The sequence below is a fragment of the Plectropomus leopardus genome, chromosome 1 (genome assembly GCF_026936395.1).
Source record: "Plectropomus leopardus strain MGB_pleo_1.0 chromosome 1, ASM2693639v1, whole genome shotgun sequence".
Taxonomy (NCBI): domain Eukaryota; kingdom Metazoa; phylum Chordata; class Actinopteri; order Perciformes; family Serranidae; genus Plectropomus; species Plectropomus leopardus.
In genome coordinates, this window is record NC_142176.1 from 43,392,562 (window position 1) to 43,418,299 (window position 25,738).

At 38.6% G+C, this 25,738-nt stretch overlaps 2 protein-coding genes across 14 annotated transcripts in view; one reads left to right on the forward strand and one right to left on the reverse strand.

Annotated features, from left to right (window-relative positions):
• The window catches only part of LOC121942092 (serine/threonine-protein kinase BRSK2-like), a 229,041-nt gene extending 212,526 nt beyond the window's left edge, over window positions 1-16,515 (forward strand). For 6 of the 13 annotated variants that reach the window (XM_088081516.1, XM_088081569.1, XM_088081594.1 and 3 more), the window contains 3 exons: window positions 1,705-1,794; window positions 7,516-7,563; window positions 12,220-16,515. In XM_088081516.1, coding sequence (XP_087937642.1) covers window positions 1,705-1,794; window positions 7,516-7,563; window positions 12,220-12,443 — 362 coding nt within the window. In that variant the 3' untranslated portion in view covers window positions 12,444-16,515. The remainder of the gene's footprint in view (window positions 1-1,704; window positions 1,795-7,515; window positions 7,564-12,219) is intronic. The other 7 variants (XM_088081531.1, XM_088081584.1, XM_088081546.1 and 4 more) reach the window with 2 other exon arrangements.
• Window positions 16,516-22,435: 5,920 nt separating this feature from the next.
• LOC121943175 (ankyrin repeat and BTB/POZ domain-containing protein 2-like) overlaps window positions 22,436-25,738 on the reverse strand; it is a 38,267-nt gene continuing 34,964 nt past the window's right edge. Inside the window, exon 17 of the mRNA XM_042486629.2 lies at window positions 22,436-23,235. Within this exon, the coding sequence (XP_042342563.2) occupies window positions 23,005-23,235 (231 nt within the window). The 3' untranslated portion in view covers window positions 22,436-23,004. The remainder of the gene's footprint in view (window positions 23,236-25,738) is intronic.

A 25,738-nucleotide genomic window follows, 5' to 3' on the forward strand; every position in this document is an offset into this window, starting at 1 on the left:
ACATTATAGTTATATGACAACAAAAAAAGTTTGTAAATAAATAAATAGTTCCTTTGTAAACTACTTGGTCAGCCTTTTCTTTTTTAATTTACTGCTAAAAGTCTCTGGGTTTTTTGAATGGATTTTCGTTAAAATACCTTAAAAAAGGTCTGTGGTTAACACAGCCTAAAGATATTGAGACGTTTTGTTCTGCAACATAAAATATGTCCACTTAAACCCAATTTTTGAATGTTTAAGGTTTTACTTTATTTTTATCTATTTATAATATTTTTCGATCGTGTTTTAGCGTGTTTTTCCAATGTTGTAGTGGTGATGTTTATTTCATGCAAATACGATGTAGTTCGTGTATAGCCTAACAATAGCTTTTCAATTCTGGCGATTTAATTTACACTTCAAAACACACAAAAGTGATGATCATCTGTGAAGATTATCATACTGAACAAAACGTGCAAGTCTCATAAAGCTACAAAAATACGTATTTTTCATCTTCACCACTCTATAGACTGGTGAAGGGATGATGTATTTTTGTAGGCCAACCAGGAAGTAAGCATCACACTGGTTCCCTCCTCCAAAACCTTATGGGATTTTTCAATGGGATTTTCGCTTATCGCTAAATTTATGAGACTTACACATTTTGTTCAGTACAATAATCTTCACAGATGAACACCACTTTTGTGTGTTTTGAAGCGTAAATTAAATCACCAGAAGCAAAAAGTTATTGTTAGGCTATACACGAACTACAATGTGGTCGCACAACTTAAACGTCACCACTAGAAACACTGTAAAAACAGGTTAAAACAAATCTAGCTGGAGAGTGACTCTGTAAAGCTGTAAAGACAAATGGGTTTAATGAGTTTCTGTGTCCAGTGTGATGACGTCTAACGTCCCCGACAAACACTGTAGTCCAATTTATCTACTTGTTTTTTAAGACGAATACAACCTTAAAAGTTCAAAAATCGTGTTTAAGTGGACGGATTATGCGTTGCAGAACAAAATGTCTAAATATGTTAAGCCTGTGTTAACCACAGACCTTATTTAGGGCATTTTACCAACAACTCATTCAAAAAACTCATAGACTTCAAGACAGGGAACCATAAGTGCTAAAAGGCGAATGGACTCCTGCGTTAGGACTCATTACTTAACCACTATAGAGCTATACTCAGCATAACCCCGCCCCTGACAATGTAGCAGTATAGAAAGGAGAAGCATCATTAGCATAGTCCCGTGAGTGGGCACGGCCTCCGCTCCTCCACAAGGATACTGCAATACTGTGCATTTTTTTTAATGATTCTGAGACCTTTTTTTACATACTTGGCAATTTTATTGGTCATTCAAATTTGGACATTTGTTTAATAACACATCTTTCTATGATGTGACAAACTCAAAACACATTTTAATTATCACTTTACACAGACTTAAGAAATCCTTAACTCTGTCAATGATGCACCCTGTGGAAGAACAGAAAACCTTTTTTTATTTCTTTCCAACTCATTGCTCTCTCTCTCTCTCTCTCTCTCTCTCTCTCTCTCTCTTTCTCTCTCTGTCTCTCTCTCACATACACGCACACACACACACGCACACACATAGGTGAAGCCAGTAGTGTTACATCCTCTGTATCTGAGAACATCATCAGCAATCAGCACCTTGAAAGCGAGTGAATAGCGTTCTTATGAAAACTAACCAAGCTCTGTTGTTTTCTTTCAGGTCCCAGTCGACGTTTCAAGCGTGTAGTGGAGACCATCCAGGCCCAGCTGCTCAGCTCCGACCAGCCCGGCATCCAGCCTCAGATATCTGGTAAGTGGAGCCCCTCGCCACCCCCCCATCCCCCGACCATGCCTATACCCCCAACCTCCTCCTCCTCCTCCTCCTCCTCCTCCTCCTCCACGTCCTCACAGCCTCCCTCTCTCCCAGCATCCTGGCAATCCTCACAGCACAGTCACACCCGTGGCCCACCTCAGCTCGGACCCGCTCGGCTCAGCTCAGCTCGGCACACTGCTTTTAGCACACGGCATCTCCACGTGCATGCCCCTGCCACATACCATGGCGTGCACGCACACACACACACACATACACGCACACATACGCAGGTCATGGTAGTGTTACTCAGTGAGCTCTAGATGTGTATTTACAGGGCTGATTATGGGAAGAGCTGTACATCAAACTGCAGCTCTGCGTTTGACTCAACACAAACGCTCACAGTACATGTGTAGATCAGCTGTTACATCTAAACCTGCAGCTTCTAAAGAGGAAGAAAAGAAACAAGGTTTCAGAATACATTCCTACTTGTTTAGTGTTGCATAAACACATTTGAACAATCGCACAAATCTTTCAAATCTTTGATGTGATTAGATGTTTTGGGCTGCCTATGGATACATGGATGAACTACCAAAATATGGAAGAAAAGAAAGAGTGACTGTTCAGTTGTTCCTGTTAGTTCTGTTTGTTAGTGTGACACCGATGTCCTATCTGTGGTTATTTACTTGATAACGGTCCCCTCTGGTGGTATATCAGAGTAACTACAACCCCCCCCAACACACAAACACACACACACACATAGACACACACACGCGCGCACACACACACATACGCACACACACACACACACACACACACACATATTGCTTACACACACTGGAGAGTTACACACTGCACACACACCTGCCACTGACATGTTACTGGGAGAGAATAAGTCCCGCCACAGTGCTACACTTATAGCCTGCAGTCTTCAATCAGGTAGTTTGGATTTTTTGACAAATACTCCAGGTGATAAGAAATAGAATATTTCTGTCACTAGTTCTGACCTGTGGTTTCTCAGAGAGATAGTGGCACCAAAACAACAATTACAACAACAAAAGAAGAGAAATTATCATTTTGTCGCCAAAAATTTTTGTATATCTAAGCCTTATCAGTTCTTTTATTCTTTAACCCTTAGGGCGGCTTTAATATCTCACACACTTGCTTTGCGCACAGAATGCGCTTTTCAAAATCAAGCTATAAAAAATATTATACATTAAAATTATTTTCTACTGTCATTGAATTAATCTGTTAACAAACATCAGTCCTGATCATAAATAATGAATATTTATTAATTTCAGAATTTTAACCCTTTAAATGCCACATTTTTGTTATGATGCCACTATGTTTTTGGATGAAAACACACAAAAGTGATTTTAAATACACTACATGCTAAGTACGTTATCTTTTTTGATGATCACAGCCTGCGTCAGTGATTAGCAGCAACATTAATCTTTATACCTTTTTTTGGCTGTTTCAAACACTCACAGTCATACTGTTCTGCGCACAAAATGCGCTTTTCAAAATCAGGCGAGTTTATTTTTTTTAACCAACATCAGTCCTAATCATGAATATCAAATATTCATTAATTATCAGAATTTTAACCCTTTAAATGACAGTCATCTCTGTGGTGTGTAACTATAACACGAGCTGGAACTCCAGCTACAGAGGGGAAGAGTATAAGGGAAACTTGAAGCAAAAATAGGCTTTCACAGGAGTCCTGCACTATGTAGTTACACAGGGTTTTTTAATAAAAAGGAGAAAAAGATCCATGCAGAGGATCCTGTTGTTACCTAACAGCCTAACAAACCCCTGTGCTCTTAGCCCTGTGAACTGATGCTCATTTTTTTGCTCATTTCAGCCACTGGCTAGCTGAAAGATTACCAACAGGAGGACTCACTCAAAACACAGTAATTCACCCAGATGGGCATGGTTCTGCAGGATGCAGCAGTGCACACTTTAGGGAGCTCTTTGATCATGCTCTGAGTGCACATTCATACTTTATATGATAACCTTGTTAACTTTGTTAAAATGGAAAACAAAAATCCTGAATTATTTTTATTTGATGAAAACCACAAGTTTGTTGTGAGTCCATCTAAATGTCAATCTATTTCTAGCACTATTTAGTTGTACATATTTTTTAGTATAACAATATGATGGTCAGTTTGAGAGTTTATCACCAGTCAGGGAAAAGTCATGTGAAAACCTGCAGAGAAGTCTAAAGTTAATGCTGCCCTGCAGCAGTACAGGGAGCAAAGTCTTTTTGAAAAAGTGATCACAGAAAAGAAAAAAAATCTCTCATGGTGAGGTTTCCTGTAGGTGAGTTAAAAAGATCACTCCCTCCAGTTGGCAGCCCCTAAACTTTGGAATAGTCTCACAGCTAGTTTGAGATCACTGCACTCTGTGGAGTCTTTTAAAAATCTTCCTGTTCAGACAGGTGTTTGATGTTTTAACTCTGTGTTTGTATCTGTACTTACTGTATATTGTATCTGTGTTTTATTTTTATTTTATTTTATTCTATTTTATTGGTGAAGAACTCTGTGACTGGTGTCTGTGAAAGATGATGCATGAATAAACTTTCGCTTAAAGCAGATATTAACAAGACATGACCAAAAATCAGCAAGACATAAATAAAAAGTTACAAGAAAATTATCCAAAATATAATTTAAAAAAAGTAAACAAACAGGAAAATGACCTTAAGAAAGTACTTCAAAAATGAAATACCTTTTTTTCTGTAACACAATTGTAAATATATTAGAATTCTAAATACATTTTTTGGACAATTTTTCTCCCCTTTTATCACATCCCGTTTAATAATTACTTTTTTTGCAGTTTGAGGGACATTTCTTGCCAGGTTGCCCATTATGTATTTTGCTGTGATTTTAAAAGGAGTCAGACTTAACCAAACCGGGTTTCAAATATTTAAATTCTAGTAAAATGCATCTGAATGTAAAACCTAAAGTTGATCCATGTGTTTAAGGGTTAATAAGCAAGTTTTTAGGTTATTGGTTTGCTAGCTCATCGAAAAAAGTGACCCAATGTGAGCCCGCATCAACTCGCATCACAACAGTCTGTGAGATGCAGGACGGAAGGCCCCGCCCCAGGGTGAAATACAAAGTTTTTTGGGTGCCCCCTCAGCTAAGGTCTAAAAATCCAAACTATCACTTAAACACAATGAACCAGCAGCACCAGTGTGACCAGTCACTGCCACAGATGAGAACTGTTATCAGGCGCTGTATGCACATTCTCCACCACCTTCACCGTGTGGATGTGCCAATAACCCACATCTCTACCTCTCTGATCTATCTGACATGTTCTATCTGAACGGCGTCTCTCTCTCTCTCCTCTGAACTGCCTGTCCATGCCACCCTGCTTCTTGTCATCCACAGCTTTACTCTGATGCCACTTGGATGGACTGAATGACTTGCATGCTGAATGAAATGCCAACCAGAACCATGCACACACAGAGTTTGGCACACTGCAGCATCCAAGTGGCCAAGCTGAGCCAGGCTGAGCAGAGGCAGCCAGACTGTGTGTGTGTGCTGATGGTTCTGGGTGAGCTGCCATTCTTACACTATTGTGTGTTTACTGATAAACTCAACTGAAAGCATGCTCTACTGTATGTCACGGTGACAAACTCATAAGCAAGCAAACACAGTGTGTGTGTGTTTGCTCATCTCTTGGAGGCAGATAATTTGCATGTTTGATGAAACGTAAACATAACAGCTCCACACGCATATAAACCTGACTGCCTCTTTGTGTGTGTGTGTGTGTGTGTGTGTGTGTGTGTGTTAGTTAATGTAAGGTAATGTTTGTGTTAATGCAGTAGCATATGGATTTTAAAGGTAACATCTGCCACAGTGAATTTTCAGTCTGTGTCTCAGAGTCTCCTGTCTAAAATATTGTGTGTATTTTTGCGTCAAACACGTTCCAGAACTGACCTACATTTATTCCTCATTTAGTAAGACAAGGAAAGACATATCGATCTCCTATGGCAGAACCAAATCATTTTGTGAATAAGTATGCATGAACCTAAAAAGCTGTGATTATCCACACATTGCCCTTTTTGTCAATTGGCATGAACACTGTGAGCGTACCATCATCAAACCGGCGTATGCCAGCAGTGCAAAGTAGGTGGAGTCTGCACACCGTAATATCGGTCGCTAGCTTTCAGTGGAGTTAACAACTTGTATGTCGCACATTTCTGTTCATTCAGGGTTTTTCTTTTTCAACTGGGAAAGCTACTGTAGCTGAACACAAACACACACCTTCACATACACACACACACACACACATTTGACCTCCATGCCAAATTTCAATCTCCAAGCCTAAAACTGTGATTGCCAAAAGTTGGAGAAATGTTGGTCATCTGACCAACCTGACAGAGTAACCTATATCTTTTTTTTTTTTTTTTTAATCAAAACAGGACGAGCTGCAGTGTTAACATTTAAATCAGACACAAGAACATCATAGTACAAGGATTCTGAAATGTCTTTTAGCATGTTCATCCACCCTCATCAAAACTTTAAACGTTACTTCAAAGGGATAGTTGGGAATTTTTAAAGTGGGGTTTTAAGAGGCACTTATCTGTACTTAGTGTATGCCGTTGGCCTGCCCCCAGTTTGGAGAAATGGTAGATGTGCCAACATGGAAGCTAAGCAATGTACTGCTCTGGACATAGGTAGCAGTAAAACATATATTAGCCACCTAAGTAAAGGCCCATTTTTCATTGCTTTAGCTTGTTGTCAGACAGTCCTCTCTGATGGGGAAGCCAGTTATAGCTCCAGTTCCCCATTTAGGTTCTTATCAAAGCCACCAGACTCCATTGTGAAAAATCAAACATTTTAGCTCCCAGAACACAGGAGCGGCAAGTATACTTCTGACTTGATTAGTTAATTTAGTTTGTGTTATTGTGTGATTGTATGACCAAATCCTTTTAAATGCCAAAGTCACATTATAACACAAACAAAATAATTTATTAAGGCAGCAGTGGACCAGCAGCTCCTGTGTTCAGCGACCTCAAATGATTTGTCAGTGGAGTCTGCTTGGAAGAGAGCGATTGAACAAGTTCATCTCACCATCAGAGATGAAACCATCTTCACCTTATCTAACAGCAAGGTTAAGAAGTGAGAATATTCTAAATATAGTCTGCGCTTAAACGGAGCAGTACACAGCTTCTGTGTTAGTACTTCAGCCTACTTCTCCAAGCTGGGGTGCGCTGGCTGGTAATACATTTACCATTGATAAGTACCCCTTAGAACCCCACTTTAAAAGATCAGAACTATCCCTTAAAGTTTGTTTAGCCAGATGTTCCTTCCACCCCAGACAGCACATCTGGCCAGTGACTTCTGAAAATAACTAACTGTGCACGATTCTTTCAACATACATACAGTTCAGTGGCACTTAGTTGTCCACCCATGGATCAGCATGAGGTGTGGAGATGTTACATTTTTGTCATCAATCTGTAGACACAAATCTGTCAGAATTACCAGTGACAGAAACACTGAACATGCACTACCCCTAATTCATTGTGTTTAAACTCTGGAATTTGTGACATATAGCTGAACATTCACTGTGTCTGCAGTTCTCCTTTAAACTTTAGGGGAGGTGTCATGTATCAGCCAGTGTGCTGCAAATGTTTTCTGTCAGCTGAATGATAATGATGAAGCACTGGGCCTCAGTGAGTGGGTTGGTGTTTCTGACACTGTCCTCTGCTCTCAGATGGCTCTCAGCGCTCTGCTTCTTTGCCCAGTAAATCCTCCAAGCGTGGTAAGACCCAGAGCAACTGGGAGCTCCCAGCAAAAACACCTTATCTCTGGCTTTTAACACACACTGGCAACATCCCGGAGGCCTGTCACCAACATACCCTTTTTGCACTAACACGTGTGTGTGTGTGTGTGTGTGTGTGTGTGTGTGTGTGTGTGTGTGTGTGTGTGTGTGTGTGTCTGTGTCTGTCTGTGTCTGTGTCCAGTCATTGAATTGTGTTACCTATAAGTGTAGGCTATAAGTGTAGCACTGTGGCGGGACTTATTCTCTCCCAGTAACATGTCAGTGGCAGGTGTGTTACCTTCACAATACCTTCAAATACCTTCTATTTAACCTTGTCGTCAGTATAAATGTTTGCACTGCCCTCTGCACATCATCGATACGTTACATTTGTATGTCATTATGTTCCAGATACACTGAAATTTACATTTCAACAACAACTGCTTAACTGGAGAGGTTTCAGCACAAAACCCATATTGTTATAGTAAGGAATATACCTGTTTTGGGGGCGCAATCCCAGCAGGAAACTCAGCAATTTCTTGGTAAACTAGAATGACTTTCTCGCGGTTGTATGCCTCAGTCATTCACCTCAGTCACATTGCACTTACAATTTACATCCACGTCTGTGAAAACATGGATGCTTTACACTTAATTTCCCTCACAGCAGCACTTATTTTTACATATGAATTCTTGAGTTATGGCCAAAAACATGTGTTTTGTAATGATGATGTGGTCACAGCTACCTTGACCTTTGACCTTCAACAACCAATTTCTAGGCTGTTCATTCTTGAGTTCAAGTGGACCTTTGTACCAAATTTGAGGATATTTCCTCAAGGTGTTCTTGAGATATTGCGTTGTGGCAGAGGCAGAATTTGACAGATGGAGAACTTGACAACATGATGCCTCCAGCCACAACCACTTTTTGTGGCACTATTCCTGCTGGAAAACAGGGATTATGGGTCTCAACAAAACACTGAAGTCTGAGGGCTGAAAAGCCACTGCCGAAATGCAGAAATGACTTGCTAGACCAGAACTAGTTTGGTTGTTTGTTGGTCTTAATCAGTGAGGTGCCAGGCCATCTACCTCCCAATCACAAAGTCTGCTTATATTTTACGTCACTTTAAAAATATTGATATGATACATTATGGCGTGCAAATGCAATGTGTTTGTGGTTTGCAGAAGCATACAGTGCCAACAGTTTCTTCTGCAGACTGGGCAACAGCCCCTTGAGGGAATTCAGCATTTTCACTATTGAAACTATTGACACTTTCTTAGAAACTGACATAATGTGTGCCAGCAGCACGTAGATTCTGCGGTGTTCATTACACTCCACATTACCAAAGAGTATGAGAGACAGTACATATGTGCAGTTTTTCTGTTTTAGGATCTTTAGTGGAATCAAAATTGAAAAGGTTGTTCACATTAAAAATAACTCAAACAATTGATCAATTAGTTGATTGAAACTGTATTGATAGTGGCTTCAGATCTAAGGCACATGTCATGGAGGGACATGAAACAAGATATTATTTATATCAACTGCTGGTTGACATAAAAATAAAGATCCTTTACTAATTTTTTTACTAAAGATCTCCAGAGGTTAGTTAGTGGCCACTTAAACTGTTGCTCCCTGTTTGTTGTCTAAAGCTCAATAGGAAGATTGAATGACTCAATAAGAGCTGTATATTTAATTGCATGAATGTGTGTGTGTGTGTGTGTGTGTGTGTGTGTGTGTGTGTGTGTGTGTCTGTGCGTGCCTGTGTGCGTGCGTGCCTGCTTGCCTGCGTGCGTGCATGGGGGCGTGGCTCTCAACTGACCTGGGTAACCCTTGCATGGTGTACTGCTTGATCCTGGGTTGTTTCCACCCTTGTCGTTAACTTTCCATATTTGAAATCACTGAAACAAACATGAGACAGCAGAAACGCACACTTCACTGTGTTGATGAAGAGGAGTAATGGTAAGTTCTTACAGCAAGTCAGATTAAGTACTGTTCATCAGCAAGAAACAAAGGGGACAAGCTGTTTTATCACTGCAGGGACACACTGTTTGAAGACTAACCTCGGCAATGACTGTGTATCAATGTGTGTTCTGTGCCATAGTGTTGCATGTTTTTATTCACTCATGACTGTTTTAAAGCACTTACCAAAGAGCCTTTGTCTTAACGGATGGATGTTAATATGATGGAGGCTTAACAGGAGTTTTGGAAGACATTCATAAGGACAAAACAGTCCTGTCAAAATCTGAGAGCATAATGAAAGCACAGACTCTGAAGAATGTGTGTAGCATATTTCTGCATTACAAAATACATCATCTAGAAAAAGACCAAAAAGTTCAAGATTAGTACAGTCATGAAAAAAAGGTAAAGTCAAAGAAATTGCAAATAGCAATTACCAGTCATGGAAATCTGTTTCATAAACCTAATTTCAGAAATTTGAAAATCCAACAATTTCTTTTTTTAGTTAAATGGTGCCATTTTGGTGATTCTTGAAGAAAACATGTCCACATGTGTTTGAAAGGCTTGTTTTCTTCAAAAATCACTTAAAACAAGTTATAAAAATAAAAAAATATGTTTCATTTAGAACTCACCAATAATAATAATAATAATAATAATAATAATAATATTAATAATTCCAAAATGTTCTCTTGAAAAAAAATTGAAAAAAAGGCTAAAACTTTTAAAGAAAACATGCCTTGCAAACCACAGGAACATATGTTTTCTTTTTAAAAATCTGGGGTAAAATAATACAAAATACAGACATTAAAAGTTGTATGCCCCTTCCCCTGAGCCTAAATGAAAAACATTAGTCCTTCCCCATTGCTTAAAAAATTATATGACATGCCTCTCCTTTTTTGCACTGCCCTGTCCCCTCTTATAAATAACAGACAGTCCGTTACTTTGACTTAAATATTCAGTTTTAATCATGTTTTGACTTAATTGTTTTTTTGTTTGTTTCTTTAATATATATTTTAAATAATGAAAAAGAACTGATAAGAAGTATCAACAGTTGTTTCAATTGAATGTATGGTCTGTAAAAAATGCCCCAAAGTCATGGAAAAGTCATGGAAATTTATTTGGTAAAAATGTGTATGAAACCTGACCGTAACAACCATAGCAATAAACATCGGAGGTTATTTCGTCCAAATAGTCAGTGTACTTCTATAAGGCTATTATCATAAGCTAGCTGGCAACATTAGCACCGATCAGCTAACACTAATTTAAGGTGAAAAGGGTTTAATTTGCAAACCTCCCTCAGGAGATCTACATTTATTCATCTCTTCAATTACTTTCTATGTAATCGTACAGCCAGTGAAATTTGTTTGAGCTGTACATGCAAAATTCGACATTTTAGGCAAATTTCTCGCTAAAAAATAAAACATTTGCCTGCTAATAGTGGTATTTTAACAAGGTGAAACAGTTGATACAGATATTCTCTTAATATTTAAGCAGATAATTATTGTACTTGTCAAAGTTGTGCAAGCATTAGGCCTCATGACAGGCTAAAAATTATTTTGAACATATATTTCTTATCAAAAAGCTTTTTGAAACTACGTTTTGAACTCAGTTTGATAGATGGAGGTCCATCCCAATGCTTTTTGAATCTCACAACTTTTTTTTAAAGCCAATTTAATATAATTTAAAGGGGAACTATGAACTACTCTTTTTCACAATTAAATAAAACACAAATGGGTGTAAAAAAGAAAATAAACATTCCGTGGGCCTTTAAAATCAGTCTCCCATTCATTATCTATGGAGCAGCTCCAGATTTTATACTTATTGACTTTTCTTAGGCCATGGAAATAACATATTGGAATTCTTAATTTAGGTGGTGTTCCCTTCATGTGTTCCCTTTATTAGAAACAGCACTTAAAGGGACAGTTCACTCCAAAATCAAAAATCCACATTTTCTTCTTACTTGTAGTGCTATTTATTGGACTAGACATTTTTGGTGTGAGTTGCTGAGTGTTGGCAATATCGGCTGTAAAGACATATGCCTTCTCTCTAATACAATGGAACTAGATGGCAGTCAGCTTGTGGTCCTCAAAGCGCCACAACGGCTCTCTTCTTCACCGTGAATCTCTGGTACTGAATGATACCTGAACTGTCTTCCAATGGCCCTGTTAGCTCTCAGCAGGGGAAACTGAGACTCTGAAGCCAAAGCTATAGATGTTGATATTAATATTCTGACCCTCTAAAAAAAATGGGATGTGACTCACTTGTCTCACCTGTGTGGGATCCTTGTGGTGTTACCTAATGATGGCCAAGCCTCTGAAACCATTTTCTTTATTTTCTGAGTCCACTAGATGGCACTCTCTGTTCAACAAAGAGTTAAAATTACATAGAATTATAATTCCTTGAGCTTTTTTTTTTTTTAAATCAAGAGTGCCATCTAATTGGCTCAGACAATAAAGACAATGGTTAATGAGGCTTCATTCAGCCATCACTAGTGTTACCTCCCCTTCCTCCAGCCTGGACAACCCAACAAATCCTTCCCCTTCTCCCTCCGCTAAAGAGTCTCCTTTCCTCCAGCTCCACTCCTCCTCTCATCCCTCCATTACCTCCTCCTCCTCTCCTCATGTTAACCCCATTGCTCATCTGTTGTTTGTTCTCTCTCTCTCTCTCTTTCTCTCTCTCTCTTTTTTCTTTTCTTCCCGTCTGTGTAGGCAGCCCGTTGAGTAACTTCTTTGACGTAATTAAACAGCTTTTTTCAGACGAGAAGAACATCCAAGCGTCCCACTCCCCTGGTGCCCCAGCCACGCCTAGCTCCCCCGCTAAGCATGCCCCCAGCAGCAAGCCCAACCAGCCCCCACCCAATGACTCTAAATGCCCCCCCGGCAAAGACAAAACAAAGATGGCCGCCAGCAACAGGACACAAGAGCAACCATAAGGAGCAGTAGCTGTGCATGACTAGAGAAGAGCAGTGACAGGTCATTAAACAGGAGAAGGACAAGGAGAGCTGCTAATTTTGCCCTTTAGTTAGGAGTCAAAAGAAAAATCTACTTTTTGCCTATAACTTTTGTACTGTATAATGGGAATGGCTATCGAAGTTTAAAAGTTGATCAGTATTTTACAATAAGTAGCAAATGTAGCTTTGTTGTCCCTACCTTCTGTCCCTCTCTGTGTCCTCGGGGGTCTTTCAGTGGGTGTGTGTCCTCCTCACATGTGTGATGGCTTGACTTGTCTCTGCCACCAGGGATCATCCATAATAACTATTAACCTCGGCGGCTGTTCGAGACCGGCCGACAGCAGCCCGCCACCACCAAGAGAAGAAAAGACAGAGGACCCCCTTCCTTTTCCCACTTCACTTCCTTTTCCCCTTTCTCTCTCCTCGAGTCCTTTCTTCGGCCGCATCAGTAGAGTCCACTCGCCCCCCCAAGACCAAACATAGAGACATCTCAGAAGAGTTGTAAAAAGAAAAAAAAGCCTTAAAGACAGTGATGTTTGTCAGTCTACACACACACACACACACACACACACACACACACACACACACACACCCCTCCTCTTTTCTCGTTCTGCCAATTCTCCCACATGTACATAAAGAACACACATATTGTATGTACTCCTCCACACAAACTTCTTTGCGGGATGTAACAACTTGCACATGCTGACAAACAAGAAGCAAGGAGCGACAGAGATGATGAGGAGATGGACGGATGGACGAGCGCTGGCTGGATTGTAGTTCTTTTTATTGTCGTCTTTCTTTGTGAACAGCAGGATTTCTGGCTCTGTGGCATTTCTCTAAAATGGGTTCTTGAAGCTGAAAGGTCACCCATAAATGTGTGACAAGGGGTGTGATATTACATAAATGAATGATCTATTCTGTTGTACAGATTAAATAATGTTGCGTATGTATAAAAAGTGTAGTTGTGACATTATGTTTTAGAGTTGTGTTGCCATAATTTGTTTAGTATTCCTGTGTAGGCCTGGTCACACCCGGATTTTAAACGGCTAATTTTTATGGTGAAATTTATTCATTTCAGTGGAATTCCTACGATGAGTGGATTCACTCGCAGCGGCAAAGTAAACTTCAAGTTTTGTTAAGTTGGATACGAAATTGTGTCGTTGGCCAATAATGAGCTACTTTGACAGATTCAACCTTGAAGGGAGCTATAGCTATAGCTATAGTAGCTTGGTAGGATTTGAACTCCTCTGTTGGAATACAAACTGCCCCATAACAGCGGTATTGTTTGTGCAGACAGTTTTGAGACACCAGTCAATAGTAAAAATATGCATTTTAAGGTAGGTAAAAAAAAGTCAGGGGTAATAAATGGTAGCCTGGTAAAACATCCTGATGATGTGAGAAAGGGTTGTACAATATGACTTTAAATAATTTTTAGGCCATATCACAATCCACAACATATATATATTTATATTTTGACATTTCCTTTGAAGTACTTCAGACTACAAAGATGCAAAATTCTAAAAATTAAGTACAGTTCGAATAAAGTTTAATAAAGCAACAACAGTAATGAAGTCAATAAAGTACTGTTAAAATAAAGTTAAATAAAATACTATTGAAATGAAGTTAAATAAAGTATTGCTAGAATAAAGTTAAGCAAAGTATTGTTATAATTAAATAAATCAGAAATAACTGTTCTGTTTGTCTCTCTGTATCAGTTCGGACTTTCTGCTGCCCAAAAATTTTTCATTGGGTGGGATTACTCCCTTTGACAGACTGCAGCCAATGTGTTCCAAACATATTTCAGCATTTCTCAATCAGCAGCCAGCTGCCCCTGGACTGCTGAATACCAACTGGCAGTGTCCTTGTTGTCTGTCTGAAGCATTGTGAACACCTATCTGTATGGACGTGATCCCCAGCTCTGCAGCCTCTCATATCTGCTCCTCCAGTAGTGCGATTGACTCTATTTCTGCAGTAGCTTAACTTATTGCTGTGTTTACTAATGTTGGAGTTATTACTTGTTGCTTCGAAAACCGACATTACTGTTTTGCAAGAAGCAGCCTGCATTAGTCTTGACCGGTTTATAATATTCATTCCTTCATTTGTCCCTGAAATGTCACTGGGGTATACGGTATGTAACAGTGTGCAGCACTAACTCAACCCACCCTAATGGCGAGTACACTACTTACTTTAAGCTTTTCAGACAAATAAATACATAATAGAAATACAGAGAGAAATACAACCATACAACTTCTGGATTCAACTTGCTCTTGATAACTGAAAAGGCTTAGTTGCCGCGTTAACACATCAAAAAACACACTTAATTCAAACTCAACAGAAATAAAACAAAACTTATCCAGACCGTTTTGGTTACTTTTGTTAGTAATGTAGTTAGTAAGGTCACTGTTCCAACAAACAGCAGCTCTGTTTTGGTTAGATTTTTTTTAAAAACATGCCGTTATTCCCCATGGTCTCTCTTTGCCTGCTGGCCATGGGCTGTTTACAGTCCTGTAACTTCTCCCTCCACCACTAGGTGTCACAGTGTCTTCCAGCCTAGCTGCCTGTTCCACCAGTAGAGAACAGAGACTGAGCTCTGGTGGTGCATGCTGTGCACTACATACAGTGAGTTTAATAGAAAAAGGATTGACTGTATTTGTGATGGTAATGGAAAACATACCATGGGTATTTTTAAAAACCCTGGCATACTGTAATATCATGATAGGTTACATCATCAGCTATGGTGTGGATCGCTAATTGGCTCTGATTGGATTGTAATTTCTGGAAAGTGTTTGGGGCAGTAGAAAGTCCAGACCGAAATGCAGAGTGAAGCAGAATTTTGAGCGCATGTCATCAGGATGGTCTTACCAGGCTCGATAAACAGCCCAGTGCAGAGAAAATAGGAACTCAGTGATATTTTAACTGAATAACATGGATATGTTCCAGCAGGCTGGCAGTTAGCAGTTATCTCACCAGCTTCTATTTGACATATTGCTGCACCTCTGCCTGGTGTGACGGGGCCTCTTCGATTAAATGTCTCCTTTTTCCTTTTTTGCACTTCTGACAAGTGAGTCATATTCTGGGTTCAGTAACAAAATGTCAGCGTATTTTTAATTTCCATTATAATTTTTACAATATTGAACTGCTGTGTATATTTTTGTACTTTATTGTATTTTGTCACTTTGGTTATTAATTTATTTGCAGTTATTTATATGAAAGATGTAGAGAATGTTTCTTAACGTCAAATTATTTAAGGATATTTTTGTTATGTTTAAGTTATTTGATCAGCAAGAAAAAAAAAACGTTTGTGAGTTCCTTTTCTCCGCTTATTGACGAGAGAAACCTGTAATATATGTTTGGAAAATGATTTACCGTAATTTAAGAATGTAGACTTAGCCTCTCTGGGAGGAACAAACCCTTTGTTGAAAATTGTGCCCCCCTCACCCCCACCCCGTGTGTATGATGACTCAGATCTCACCAAACACTCACTCTGTAAATAAGCCAAGTTTACTGACAAGCTTATTTAAAAAACCAAGGGGATCCTACTCTTAGCTTTGACCTTGTACGGTTGTTTGCATGTTCAGCATTCGTCTTTTCTTTGCATGTCGTCGTTGGAATTGTTCTCCTGTTCCCTTTTTCTCTCCACATTTATTTATGTATTTATGTTCTTTATGCACATTTGTTTTAATTTGCCTTTTTTATTCTACTGTTTTTATTTGATTTCTATTGCCGTCATCTTGCCCTCTTCCTCCTTTTTGATTACTGTGCCCACACAGTAACCGTGCAATGCATCCTCCTTACTCATTCTCTCAAAGAGGGAGCTCTCTGGCGATCGGCTCGCTCACCAGCTGGGTGGCTGTAGGCTCATTGGAGAGAGAAATTAAAGCAATACCTTTCATTGTTCGCTTTTCTCTTTTTCTATTGGGGGAATCCAGAGCACACAGAATGGACTCGGAGCACGGAGCGCTTCTACTGAGCAGGATAACCACTGGCAATGTATTCCCTTGTGATGTTACTGTGAACAACTTCAGTGCTAAAGGAAATAAATCTGTTGACTTTGGAGCTGTGTACACATTTTTTTAGGTTATTAACTCTTTGAGAGGACATGACCCCAAAAATAGAAAGAAATTAGTCAAATGTACAACAAAAATTACCTGGAAATTTTCACAAATTAAAGGAAAAGGCAAAAACAAAAAAGGAAGTGAAATGGAAAAAATACTTAAAAATTATAGTAACACTAGTAACGTAATTTTCAATATATAATTATGACAATTTTAAGTATAGTTTTCCGGACATTTTTCTTCACCTAATTCTAATAATTTTATTAACTTCTTGCAATTTGCAGGCCATTTCTTGCCAGGTTGCTCATTGCCTTTCTTTCCATGTTTTTGAAAGAATTCAAACCAATTTCCTCATGGTTCAAAGGTTTAAATACTTGAGAAAAGTGTTTAAGAGCAGCAGGAGAAAAGTGATGAAGACCCAGGTTTCATAGTTTTAAGATGGTTATTGACAAAAATATGTACATATGTTACATTTTCAGAGTTGATCATCTTGATGTCTGGAAAACGAAAAATTTAAATTCATCAACCAATCATCCATCCATCCATCCATCCATTGTCATCCGCTTTTCCGAGGCCGGGTCGCAGGGGCAACAGACTGTTAAGAGCATTTCAGATGTCCCTCTCCCCAGCAACACTTTCCAGTTCGTCCTGGGGGGACCCCGAGGTGTTCCCAGGCCAGACGAGATATGTAATCACTCCAGCGTGTCTGCCTCTGGGCCTCCTAACAGTTGGACATGCACGAATAACCTCTAACAGGGGGCACCCTGATGAGATGCCCGAACCACCTCAACTCCCTTTCGGTGCGAGGGAGCAGTGGCTCTACTTCGAGCTCCTCACCCTATCTCTCCTGGCGAGCCCAGCCACCATGCTGAGGAAACTCATTTCAGCCACTTGTATCCGCAATCTCATCCTTTCGGTCACTACCCAGAGCTCATGACCATAGATGAGGGTTGGAACATAGATGGACTGGTAAATTGAGAGCTACGCCTTCCGGCTCAGCTCCTTCTTCAACAGTCCAACACAACTCCTGCATCACTGCGGACACTACAACAAACCACCTGTCCATCTCATGCCATTCTACCCTGAGCAGTCAAGGGTTTGGTGCCTTGCTTAAGAACAACTCAGCAGTATGTTCACACTGCACACCCATGACTGCGCTCCCAAACATCAGGATAACTCTATTGTGAAGTGTGCGGACAACACCACCATCATCGGCTGTATTACAAAAAACAATGAGAGTTCATACTGGTAGTAAATCAAGTGTTGCACAGAGAACAACCTACTGCTCAATGTCAGTGAAACCAAGGAGCTGATTGTTGATTTTAGAAAGAAGGAGGCAAAGACACACACTCCTGTCTACATCAGTGAAGCTGACGTGGAGCAGGTGAACAGCTATAGATTCCTTGGAATCACCATCACTGAGAACCTATCTTGGTCATCACACATCACCACCCAGGTTAAAAAAAGCACAGAAAAGGCCCCTTCTTCCTATGGAAACTTAGGAAGGTTAAATTCCAGAGCAACAACTTCTACAGAGGGTCAGTAGAAAGCATACTGACTGGAAACATTACAAACTAGTACACGGCACAGGACAGGAAGGCTCCACAGCGGATGATTAAAACTGCCCAGAACATCAGTGGTTACCATCTACAGAGCATCAGTGACCTTGGTGAAGTGAGGTGTCTACACAGAGCCCAAAGGATACTGAAAGACAGCAGCCACCCGAGCCACAGCCTGTTAAACCTGCTGCCATCTGGAAAAAGATACAGAATTCTCCGCTGCCGAACCACCAGACTATGGAGCGGGTTCTTTTCCCAGGCGGTGAGACTCACTAGATTTAAAAAATGCCTAATAAACGTACCTTGCACCTTGTATGGACTAAGCCCCATCGGTCGATCAGAGTTAAACTGCTCTGTCCAGCTCTTTATGGATCTGGTGAAGTTCACATGCCTGTGACCCTATCAGCCAGACATTCCATTAGCCAGACTCACATTAGGTTAGCAAACTCAAGTCCTCATTCTTAAAACGTTTAAATGGCAAATGTGTAATTCTGGATTGAAAAAGGTGAAGCAAAGGGTCAATCAAACTTTGCTAACACCATGGCTGTAAGCACTATTTTAGACTACTAATGATGTCATGGCAAAAGTGCAACCCAGTCCCCTTAAAGATGCCAAAACAACCCCAGAAACTTCCCAAATGATAGCATTTTGGATAACATACTATACCACGACGTTCTCATGCCATTTTGGATGATAGATAATACTAAGACACATTTGGGGTTATTTTGGTTCATATTTTACAGTGTCCTATACTATGATGTTTTTGGGTCGTTTTTGACAACATACCACACTATGAGGTTTTTGTGGCATTTTGGGCAATTTTTGACGACATACTATACTATGATGTTTTTGTGGCACTTTTGATGAGAAATTTTCATATGACCTTTTCCTGGCATTTTATGTCATTTTTGAGGACATACTTTACTATGACATGTTTGTGGCATTTAAGGACAATTTTGACGAAATTATATCCCATGACCTTTTTTTTGCCATTTTTGGTCATTTGTGATGACATACTATCCCATGACATTTTGGGAGCATTTTGGGTCATTTTTGAGGACATACTATACTTTGACATTTTTGTGGCAATTTGGGTAATTTTTCACAATATACTACACTATAACGTTTTTGGGTCATTTTTGACTACGCACTATACTATGAAATTTTGGGGGGTTTTTTTCCGACTACATATTATACTATGACGCTTTTGTGGCATTTTGGGTCATTTTGACAACATACTGTCCTATGACATTTTGTGGCATTTTGAGTCATTTTTAATGACATACTATACTTCGACATTTTAGGGTCATTTCTGACAACATACTACCATATGAAGTTTTTGAGTCATTTTTGACAAAATACTATATTGTGACGTTTTGGGGTCACTTTTGAGGACATATTATACTATGGCGTTTTGGGGTCGTTTTTGACGACATGCTAAACTATGAAGTTTTTGGGGCATTTTTGACGACATAGTGTCCTATGACATTTTTGTGGCATTTTGGTTGATGTTTGACGACACACTACACTATGACGTTTTTGGGTCATTTCTGATGACACACTAATTGCATAATGTTTTAGGGTCATTTTTGACGACATACTTTGCTACTACGTTTCTGGGGCATTTTTGACAACATACTTTATTATGACGTTTTTGTGGCATTTTGGTTAAATTTTGACAACATACTATCTGTTGATGATTTTGTGGCATTGGGTCATTTTTGACAACATACTATTCCATGACGTTTTGGGGTAATTTCTGACAACATACTATACTATAATGTATTTGTGGCATTTTGGGTCATTTTTGATGACATACTATAATTTGACTTTATTGTGGCATTTTTTGATGAAAAACTATACTATGATGTTTTGGGTTTTTTTGTTTTCTATGACAAACTATACTATGACGTTTTTGTGGCTTTTTTGGTTCATTTCATGACGTATTTGTGGCATTTGAGTAATTTTTGATGAAATACTATACTATGACGTTTTTGAGTCACTTTTGATGACGTGCTATATATGTATGTATGTATGTATGTGTATATATATATATATATATGGTGCATATGGGTATAGGCATGTATATGTGTATAAGCAATATGTTTATTAAAATGTAGATGTGTGACTGAGTTGTGGAGAAGGGGTAGGATTAAATAAGTGTAAACTTCTGTCAGTGCTTGTAAATGGAATTCGGGTAACATGCTTTTCACTTTATTCTGCTTATGCTTACTATGACATACTATAAGATGACATTTTTATGGCATTTTTGACAACCTACCATAGTATGACGTTTTAAGGCAATTTTGGAGGACATATCATACTATGACACTGTTATGGTATTTTGGAGAACATACTATAGGATGATGTTTTTTATGCCAATTTGCTGTATGCTGTACTATGACATTTTCAGGCAATTTTGGACAACATATTTTTGTATGATCATTTTTGACAACATACTATACTATGACATTTTTATCGCATTTTAGTCAACATACTATAGTATAATTTTTGTATGGTATTTTGGACGACATACTATAGTATGACATTTTTATGTGATTTTGGTTGACGTACTATAACAATTTTAGGCCATTTTTGACAACTTACTATAGTATGACGTTTTTATGCCATTTTAGACAACATACTATAGTATCGTGTTTTTCTGCCATTTTGAAAGACATTTATGTTTTTATGACATTTTTTACGCCATTTTTGATGACATAGCTACTTTAGTATGGCGCTTTTAGGCTATTTTGGACTACATACTATGGTTTGACCTTTTTAGGCAATTTTGGACAACATACTTTACAACGACATTCTTAGGCTATTTTGGAAGACATGCCAAAGTAGGACATTTTCATGGCCATTTCGGATGGCATACTACAGCAAACATTTAAAACTCCATTTTGGACCATATATTGTAGTATAAATATGTTATGCTATATAGGATGACATACTATACTATGACACTTTTTGGCCATTTGGGACAATATTTTATACTGTGATGTTTTTATGCCATTTTGGACGACATACTATAATATGAATATATTATGCAAAATTGGACAACATACTATACTATGACATTTTATGCCATTTTGGAAGACGTTTCAGAATGACATTATTATACTATTTGGGAGGAAATACTCTACCATGTCATTTTTATTCCATTGTGGACCACATACTATAGTGTGACATTTTTCTGACAGTTTTTTTGTGACATACTATCCTATGGCGGTTTTACCCTTTTTTGGACAAAAAACTACAATATGATGTTTTTATTCAATTTCCGATGACATACTTTAGTGTGACATGTTTATTTCATTTGTACGACATACCATAGCATGACATTTTGGATGACATACAATATTATGAATTCTTTATGCTATTTTGGACGACATACTATACTGTGACACTGTTATTGTATTTTGGACAACGTATGACAGTTTTATGCCATCTGTATGGCATTTTGGACAATATATTTTAATATGACATTTTTAGGCCACTTTGGATGACATACTATACTATGACATTTTAAGGCCTTTTTGGACAACATACTATAGTATGATGTTTTCTCATGCAATTTTGGACGACATGCTTTAGTATGATATTTTTGCCCCACTTTGGACTACATACTATACTATGAGGTTTTTAGGCCATTTTGGATGACATACTTAAGTATGACATTTTTATGGCATTTTGGACGACGAACTATATTCTGATGTTTTTCTTTAATTACTATTTTGGGCAACACACTACAGTATACTTTGCCCATCTCTTGTGAACTCCTTGCACCGATGCCGTGATCTTGCCTTTGGACACCTCCCTATCAATATATGAATGAGACTCTTATCATCACCCACAATATCATCATAGAGTGCATTTAATAATTTCGCACCTATCGTTATTGTAATATGACATGCGTCTGTTTGCATTATTGCTGTGCCTCTCTCCCCCTCTCCTCCCCTCTCTCTTTCTCTTTCCTTCTTGCCATAATTGTATTTTATTTGTTATGTACTACATCTATTGCAAGTCCGTCCGTCCTGGAAGAGGGATCCCTCATCATCCTCTGCTGCTTGGACCCTGCTCAAAGCCACTTTCAGCTTTAAATAAGTTATAGAAGGAGTAAATTGTACCTCCTTACATGAAGGTCTAAATTTTCCGAATGACCAGTAACTTAATTCCAGAGAAGAACCACTTAATTCCTACACCATCTGCCTGTTTGGTGAATCTGACAGTGAGTGGAACTAGAGAATATCTGTCTATTGATATGTTAGTTTTACTCTGCTGTGATATCAGGATGTGCAGTTCCCCAGATATCATGTAAATGGGACCCTCATCTATACAGGCTGTACATATACGATTTGGAATAAACATATATTTTAACTTTATTAAGGCTTATGTGTAAATATTGTTTAAATAATTGGCTTGAGGTAATGAAATTTCACAGCAATGGTTAATTAAAAAACGGATAGTTACAGTTACAACATATTCAATAATCATTTGATCATTAATGCTGTCACATCTTTAAGAGCCAGATGTTTTCAATTCGCTTAATGTGTCCGAAAAAGAGTCAAAGAAACTAAAAACATCTGATTCGCAGCAATATAAAACAGAAAATCTCAAAGATAAGAATGCACCCACAAGTTTGTTCATTTTACTTGATAAATGTGTTGACTGATTAACATTCCACATTTGGATCATCTCTTAATGGCTGCAAAAATGTTCACTTGTGTCAAGTTGAATAAAGAGGATGACAAACTCCTTAAAACAGTATATTCTTCCTCTACACTAATATGTTCTCCCTAAGAATGTTAAAGAAGGTAAAAATACAGTATATGGCTGCTACTCCCAAACACACATATGACTCTTTAACACCCATCCCAGTGTGTCTGAACAGTGTCAGGTTAGTGGGCGCTGCTGCTTTTTTTTTTACTCTCGACATGCAGGGTGCACAGTGTAAAGTCTGTGGATTAACGTGGCCTCCAAAACCTCCAGGAGAACCAGTGGATCCTGGTCCTGGGTGCCCCCCTCTGGGCAGAGAAGCTGCTGACCGACTGCACCTAGCAGCAGGCGGTGGAAGTCCTCCTGGTCCAGGAGCCGCTCCATGTTCTGCAGGAAGAATCCTTCACAAAACTTGCAGAGTTCAACGGCTCTGTGTTGCTGCAGATACACAAACACAGAGACGTTTTGTCAAATTGAGGACATCACTGTGATGAGCCAAAAGCAGGCATTAATGGTAGAACATTTTTTAGTTTAACTAATTATATATTGTTAAAGAATTGTACCAAACATGGCCTGTCTTACAACTGAGAACATAAAAATAAACTAAATTTGAAGACTCATTATAACACCTTGAATCTGCGGAATTATGTGAATTGTTTTGTTTATCATGACCTTGAAATTCAAAAAGTTTTGATCAAAAGTATGAGTAGTGAGTGCTTATTTTGTGTCTTAATTTTTTAATTTTTTTTGCTGAATCATTAGGCAGGTTTGCATTAACCCAAGTTTTGCAAACTGAAATTCCAGATATAAAACACCTAATGAAAACATCTTTCAAAAATTCCTATTTATCCCCAAAAAATTTTGCTTGCATGAGGTGGTATTTCAGGCTGTTTGAAAAAGGCGTATAGAGCAAAACTGCAATGGAAACACTTTTAGGGCTTTTCTAGGTCACATGATGTTATGGCTATGTGCTTGTCAGTAGGAACTGGCTCCCTCATGATGCAGCAGGAGCTACAAGAGCTGTTATTGCATCACATAACTCTTCAAAACAATTCCTCCGTGAAATCATGGACTCACCTCCCACAAATCCCTCATACATGGCCGCTCCCATGTATAAGGGGCTTGCCTTTCCATTATCACTAACATAACACACATACGTGGCCTTGGATTGAAATTAATGACGGTTAGTGTAGTGGCGGCAATTAAAATAAAGCTGCTAATGTTCTGAACATCTATCGCCGAGCTAGGGCTGGGTGATTAATCAGATTTTAATTTCGATTACAATTTTGGCTTCCCTCGATTCTAAACAAGATAATTGAGATAAAATGATTATGTGCAGCATGATGAATCTAACAATGTTTCTCCCATTTTGTCTTTTATTTTGTAAATAAAGTGCAACCTTTCCTCGTGTTCCAAAATCCAAACAGAAGTTTCAGCACGGGTTTGAAAACAGCACACTGTCTCTCTGGTTGTTTTGAAACTTCTCATTTTGTTTACAGACAGCATGTGCAGCGAGAGCACAAGAAATAACGAGTGCAAGTAGGGAGAGCAGACGTGTATGTGCCAGTGATAGTGACAGTGAGGCTGCAGTGAGGGGAGCAGAGAGTATGACATGAAATGCGGCTGTGTGATGTGTCAACAGCTGAGGCTGTTTGTCAGAGAATAAATGCAATAACTCTGAAAGACCGGAGACATGTTCCCATGTCTAGCTCGCCAGCTGCTGATTAAAGTGACAGAACTTAGCCCCGAAGTTAGCAAGCGAAGTTAGCTTCTTACTGGAAACTGACCAGGCTCCCTTAAGGTGGACTGTTAAGGTGGACCAGTTTTTCTTATTGTAGTAACTGTTCCAGCTGCTTCTGAACAGATAATGGAGAAATGTCTGTCTGCTGAATCTCTCCTTAGTTAGTGAAACAATTATTGATCCCAATTCAAAATTTATTTTTGCTGTTATTGTTACAGTAATTGTTATGTATTGTTAAATTATATTAGTTGGGTTAAGTTTTATTATTATGTGAATGTGAACAAACTACAGTAATGTGCAAGATGTGTAGCTTTCAAAGCTTTCATAGTTTTTCAGTTCACTTGTATTTAAAGTTAAAGGACATCCAGAGTTAAAAATAAACACCAGAGTAAATATTTAGAACTGCATGATGTTCTAAAGGACAGTAAGTAATCATATTAAATAATCGAGCAGCCCTATGCCAAGCTACTTGGAATGTTATTGCCAGAGGAGAATAACATCATTAATAACATGCAAACCATCACTCAGTATGTAGTCATCTTACAATTGTGTTTTATCAACATTTTGAAAATATCGCTTTATAAGTAATTATTAATAAATTTTGTGCAAATCTGTAATGGACACTTGCCTACTGTTAAGTCTTAGATTACAGATGTTAACTTTTAATCAAATTGCAGCAAGTTAAGGGTCAATTCATGAAAATACAATGATGTATTATAAAACTTTTACAACTGTATTTTATAGGTGATTTACTTTTTTTTCCTGGAGAGAACTTTGTGGCGGAAATAACTTTAAAAAAAGTATCACTTTTTAAAAAAAATCATTCTCTGTCCCCTCTCTAAATTCAGACATTTTAGCAGGTCCATGAACATAGTTTGTGGAGTTTGACTTGCAGGGTGGATAATCTATTCAGAGCTGATCAAATTAAACTGATAGATGAGAGGAGCAGCCGCTGCAGAAAGGAGTGAATGCAAGCTTTTATATACATGGCAATGAAAAGTAAAGTTTCACTTTCACCACGCCTGGTGTTCTACTGCTCCATCTGTGCCCAGAGTATGTTCTGCACTCCAAGATTTCATTGCAATTAATAACTGAACAGATTACATATTGCAAAAGTGCTCCTAATTAACTGTTTTCTCCAAAAATATAAAATCAATACATAGCAGCAGATGTTTTGATCATGGCAGGCCACCACAAATA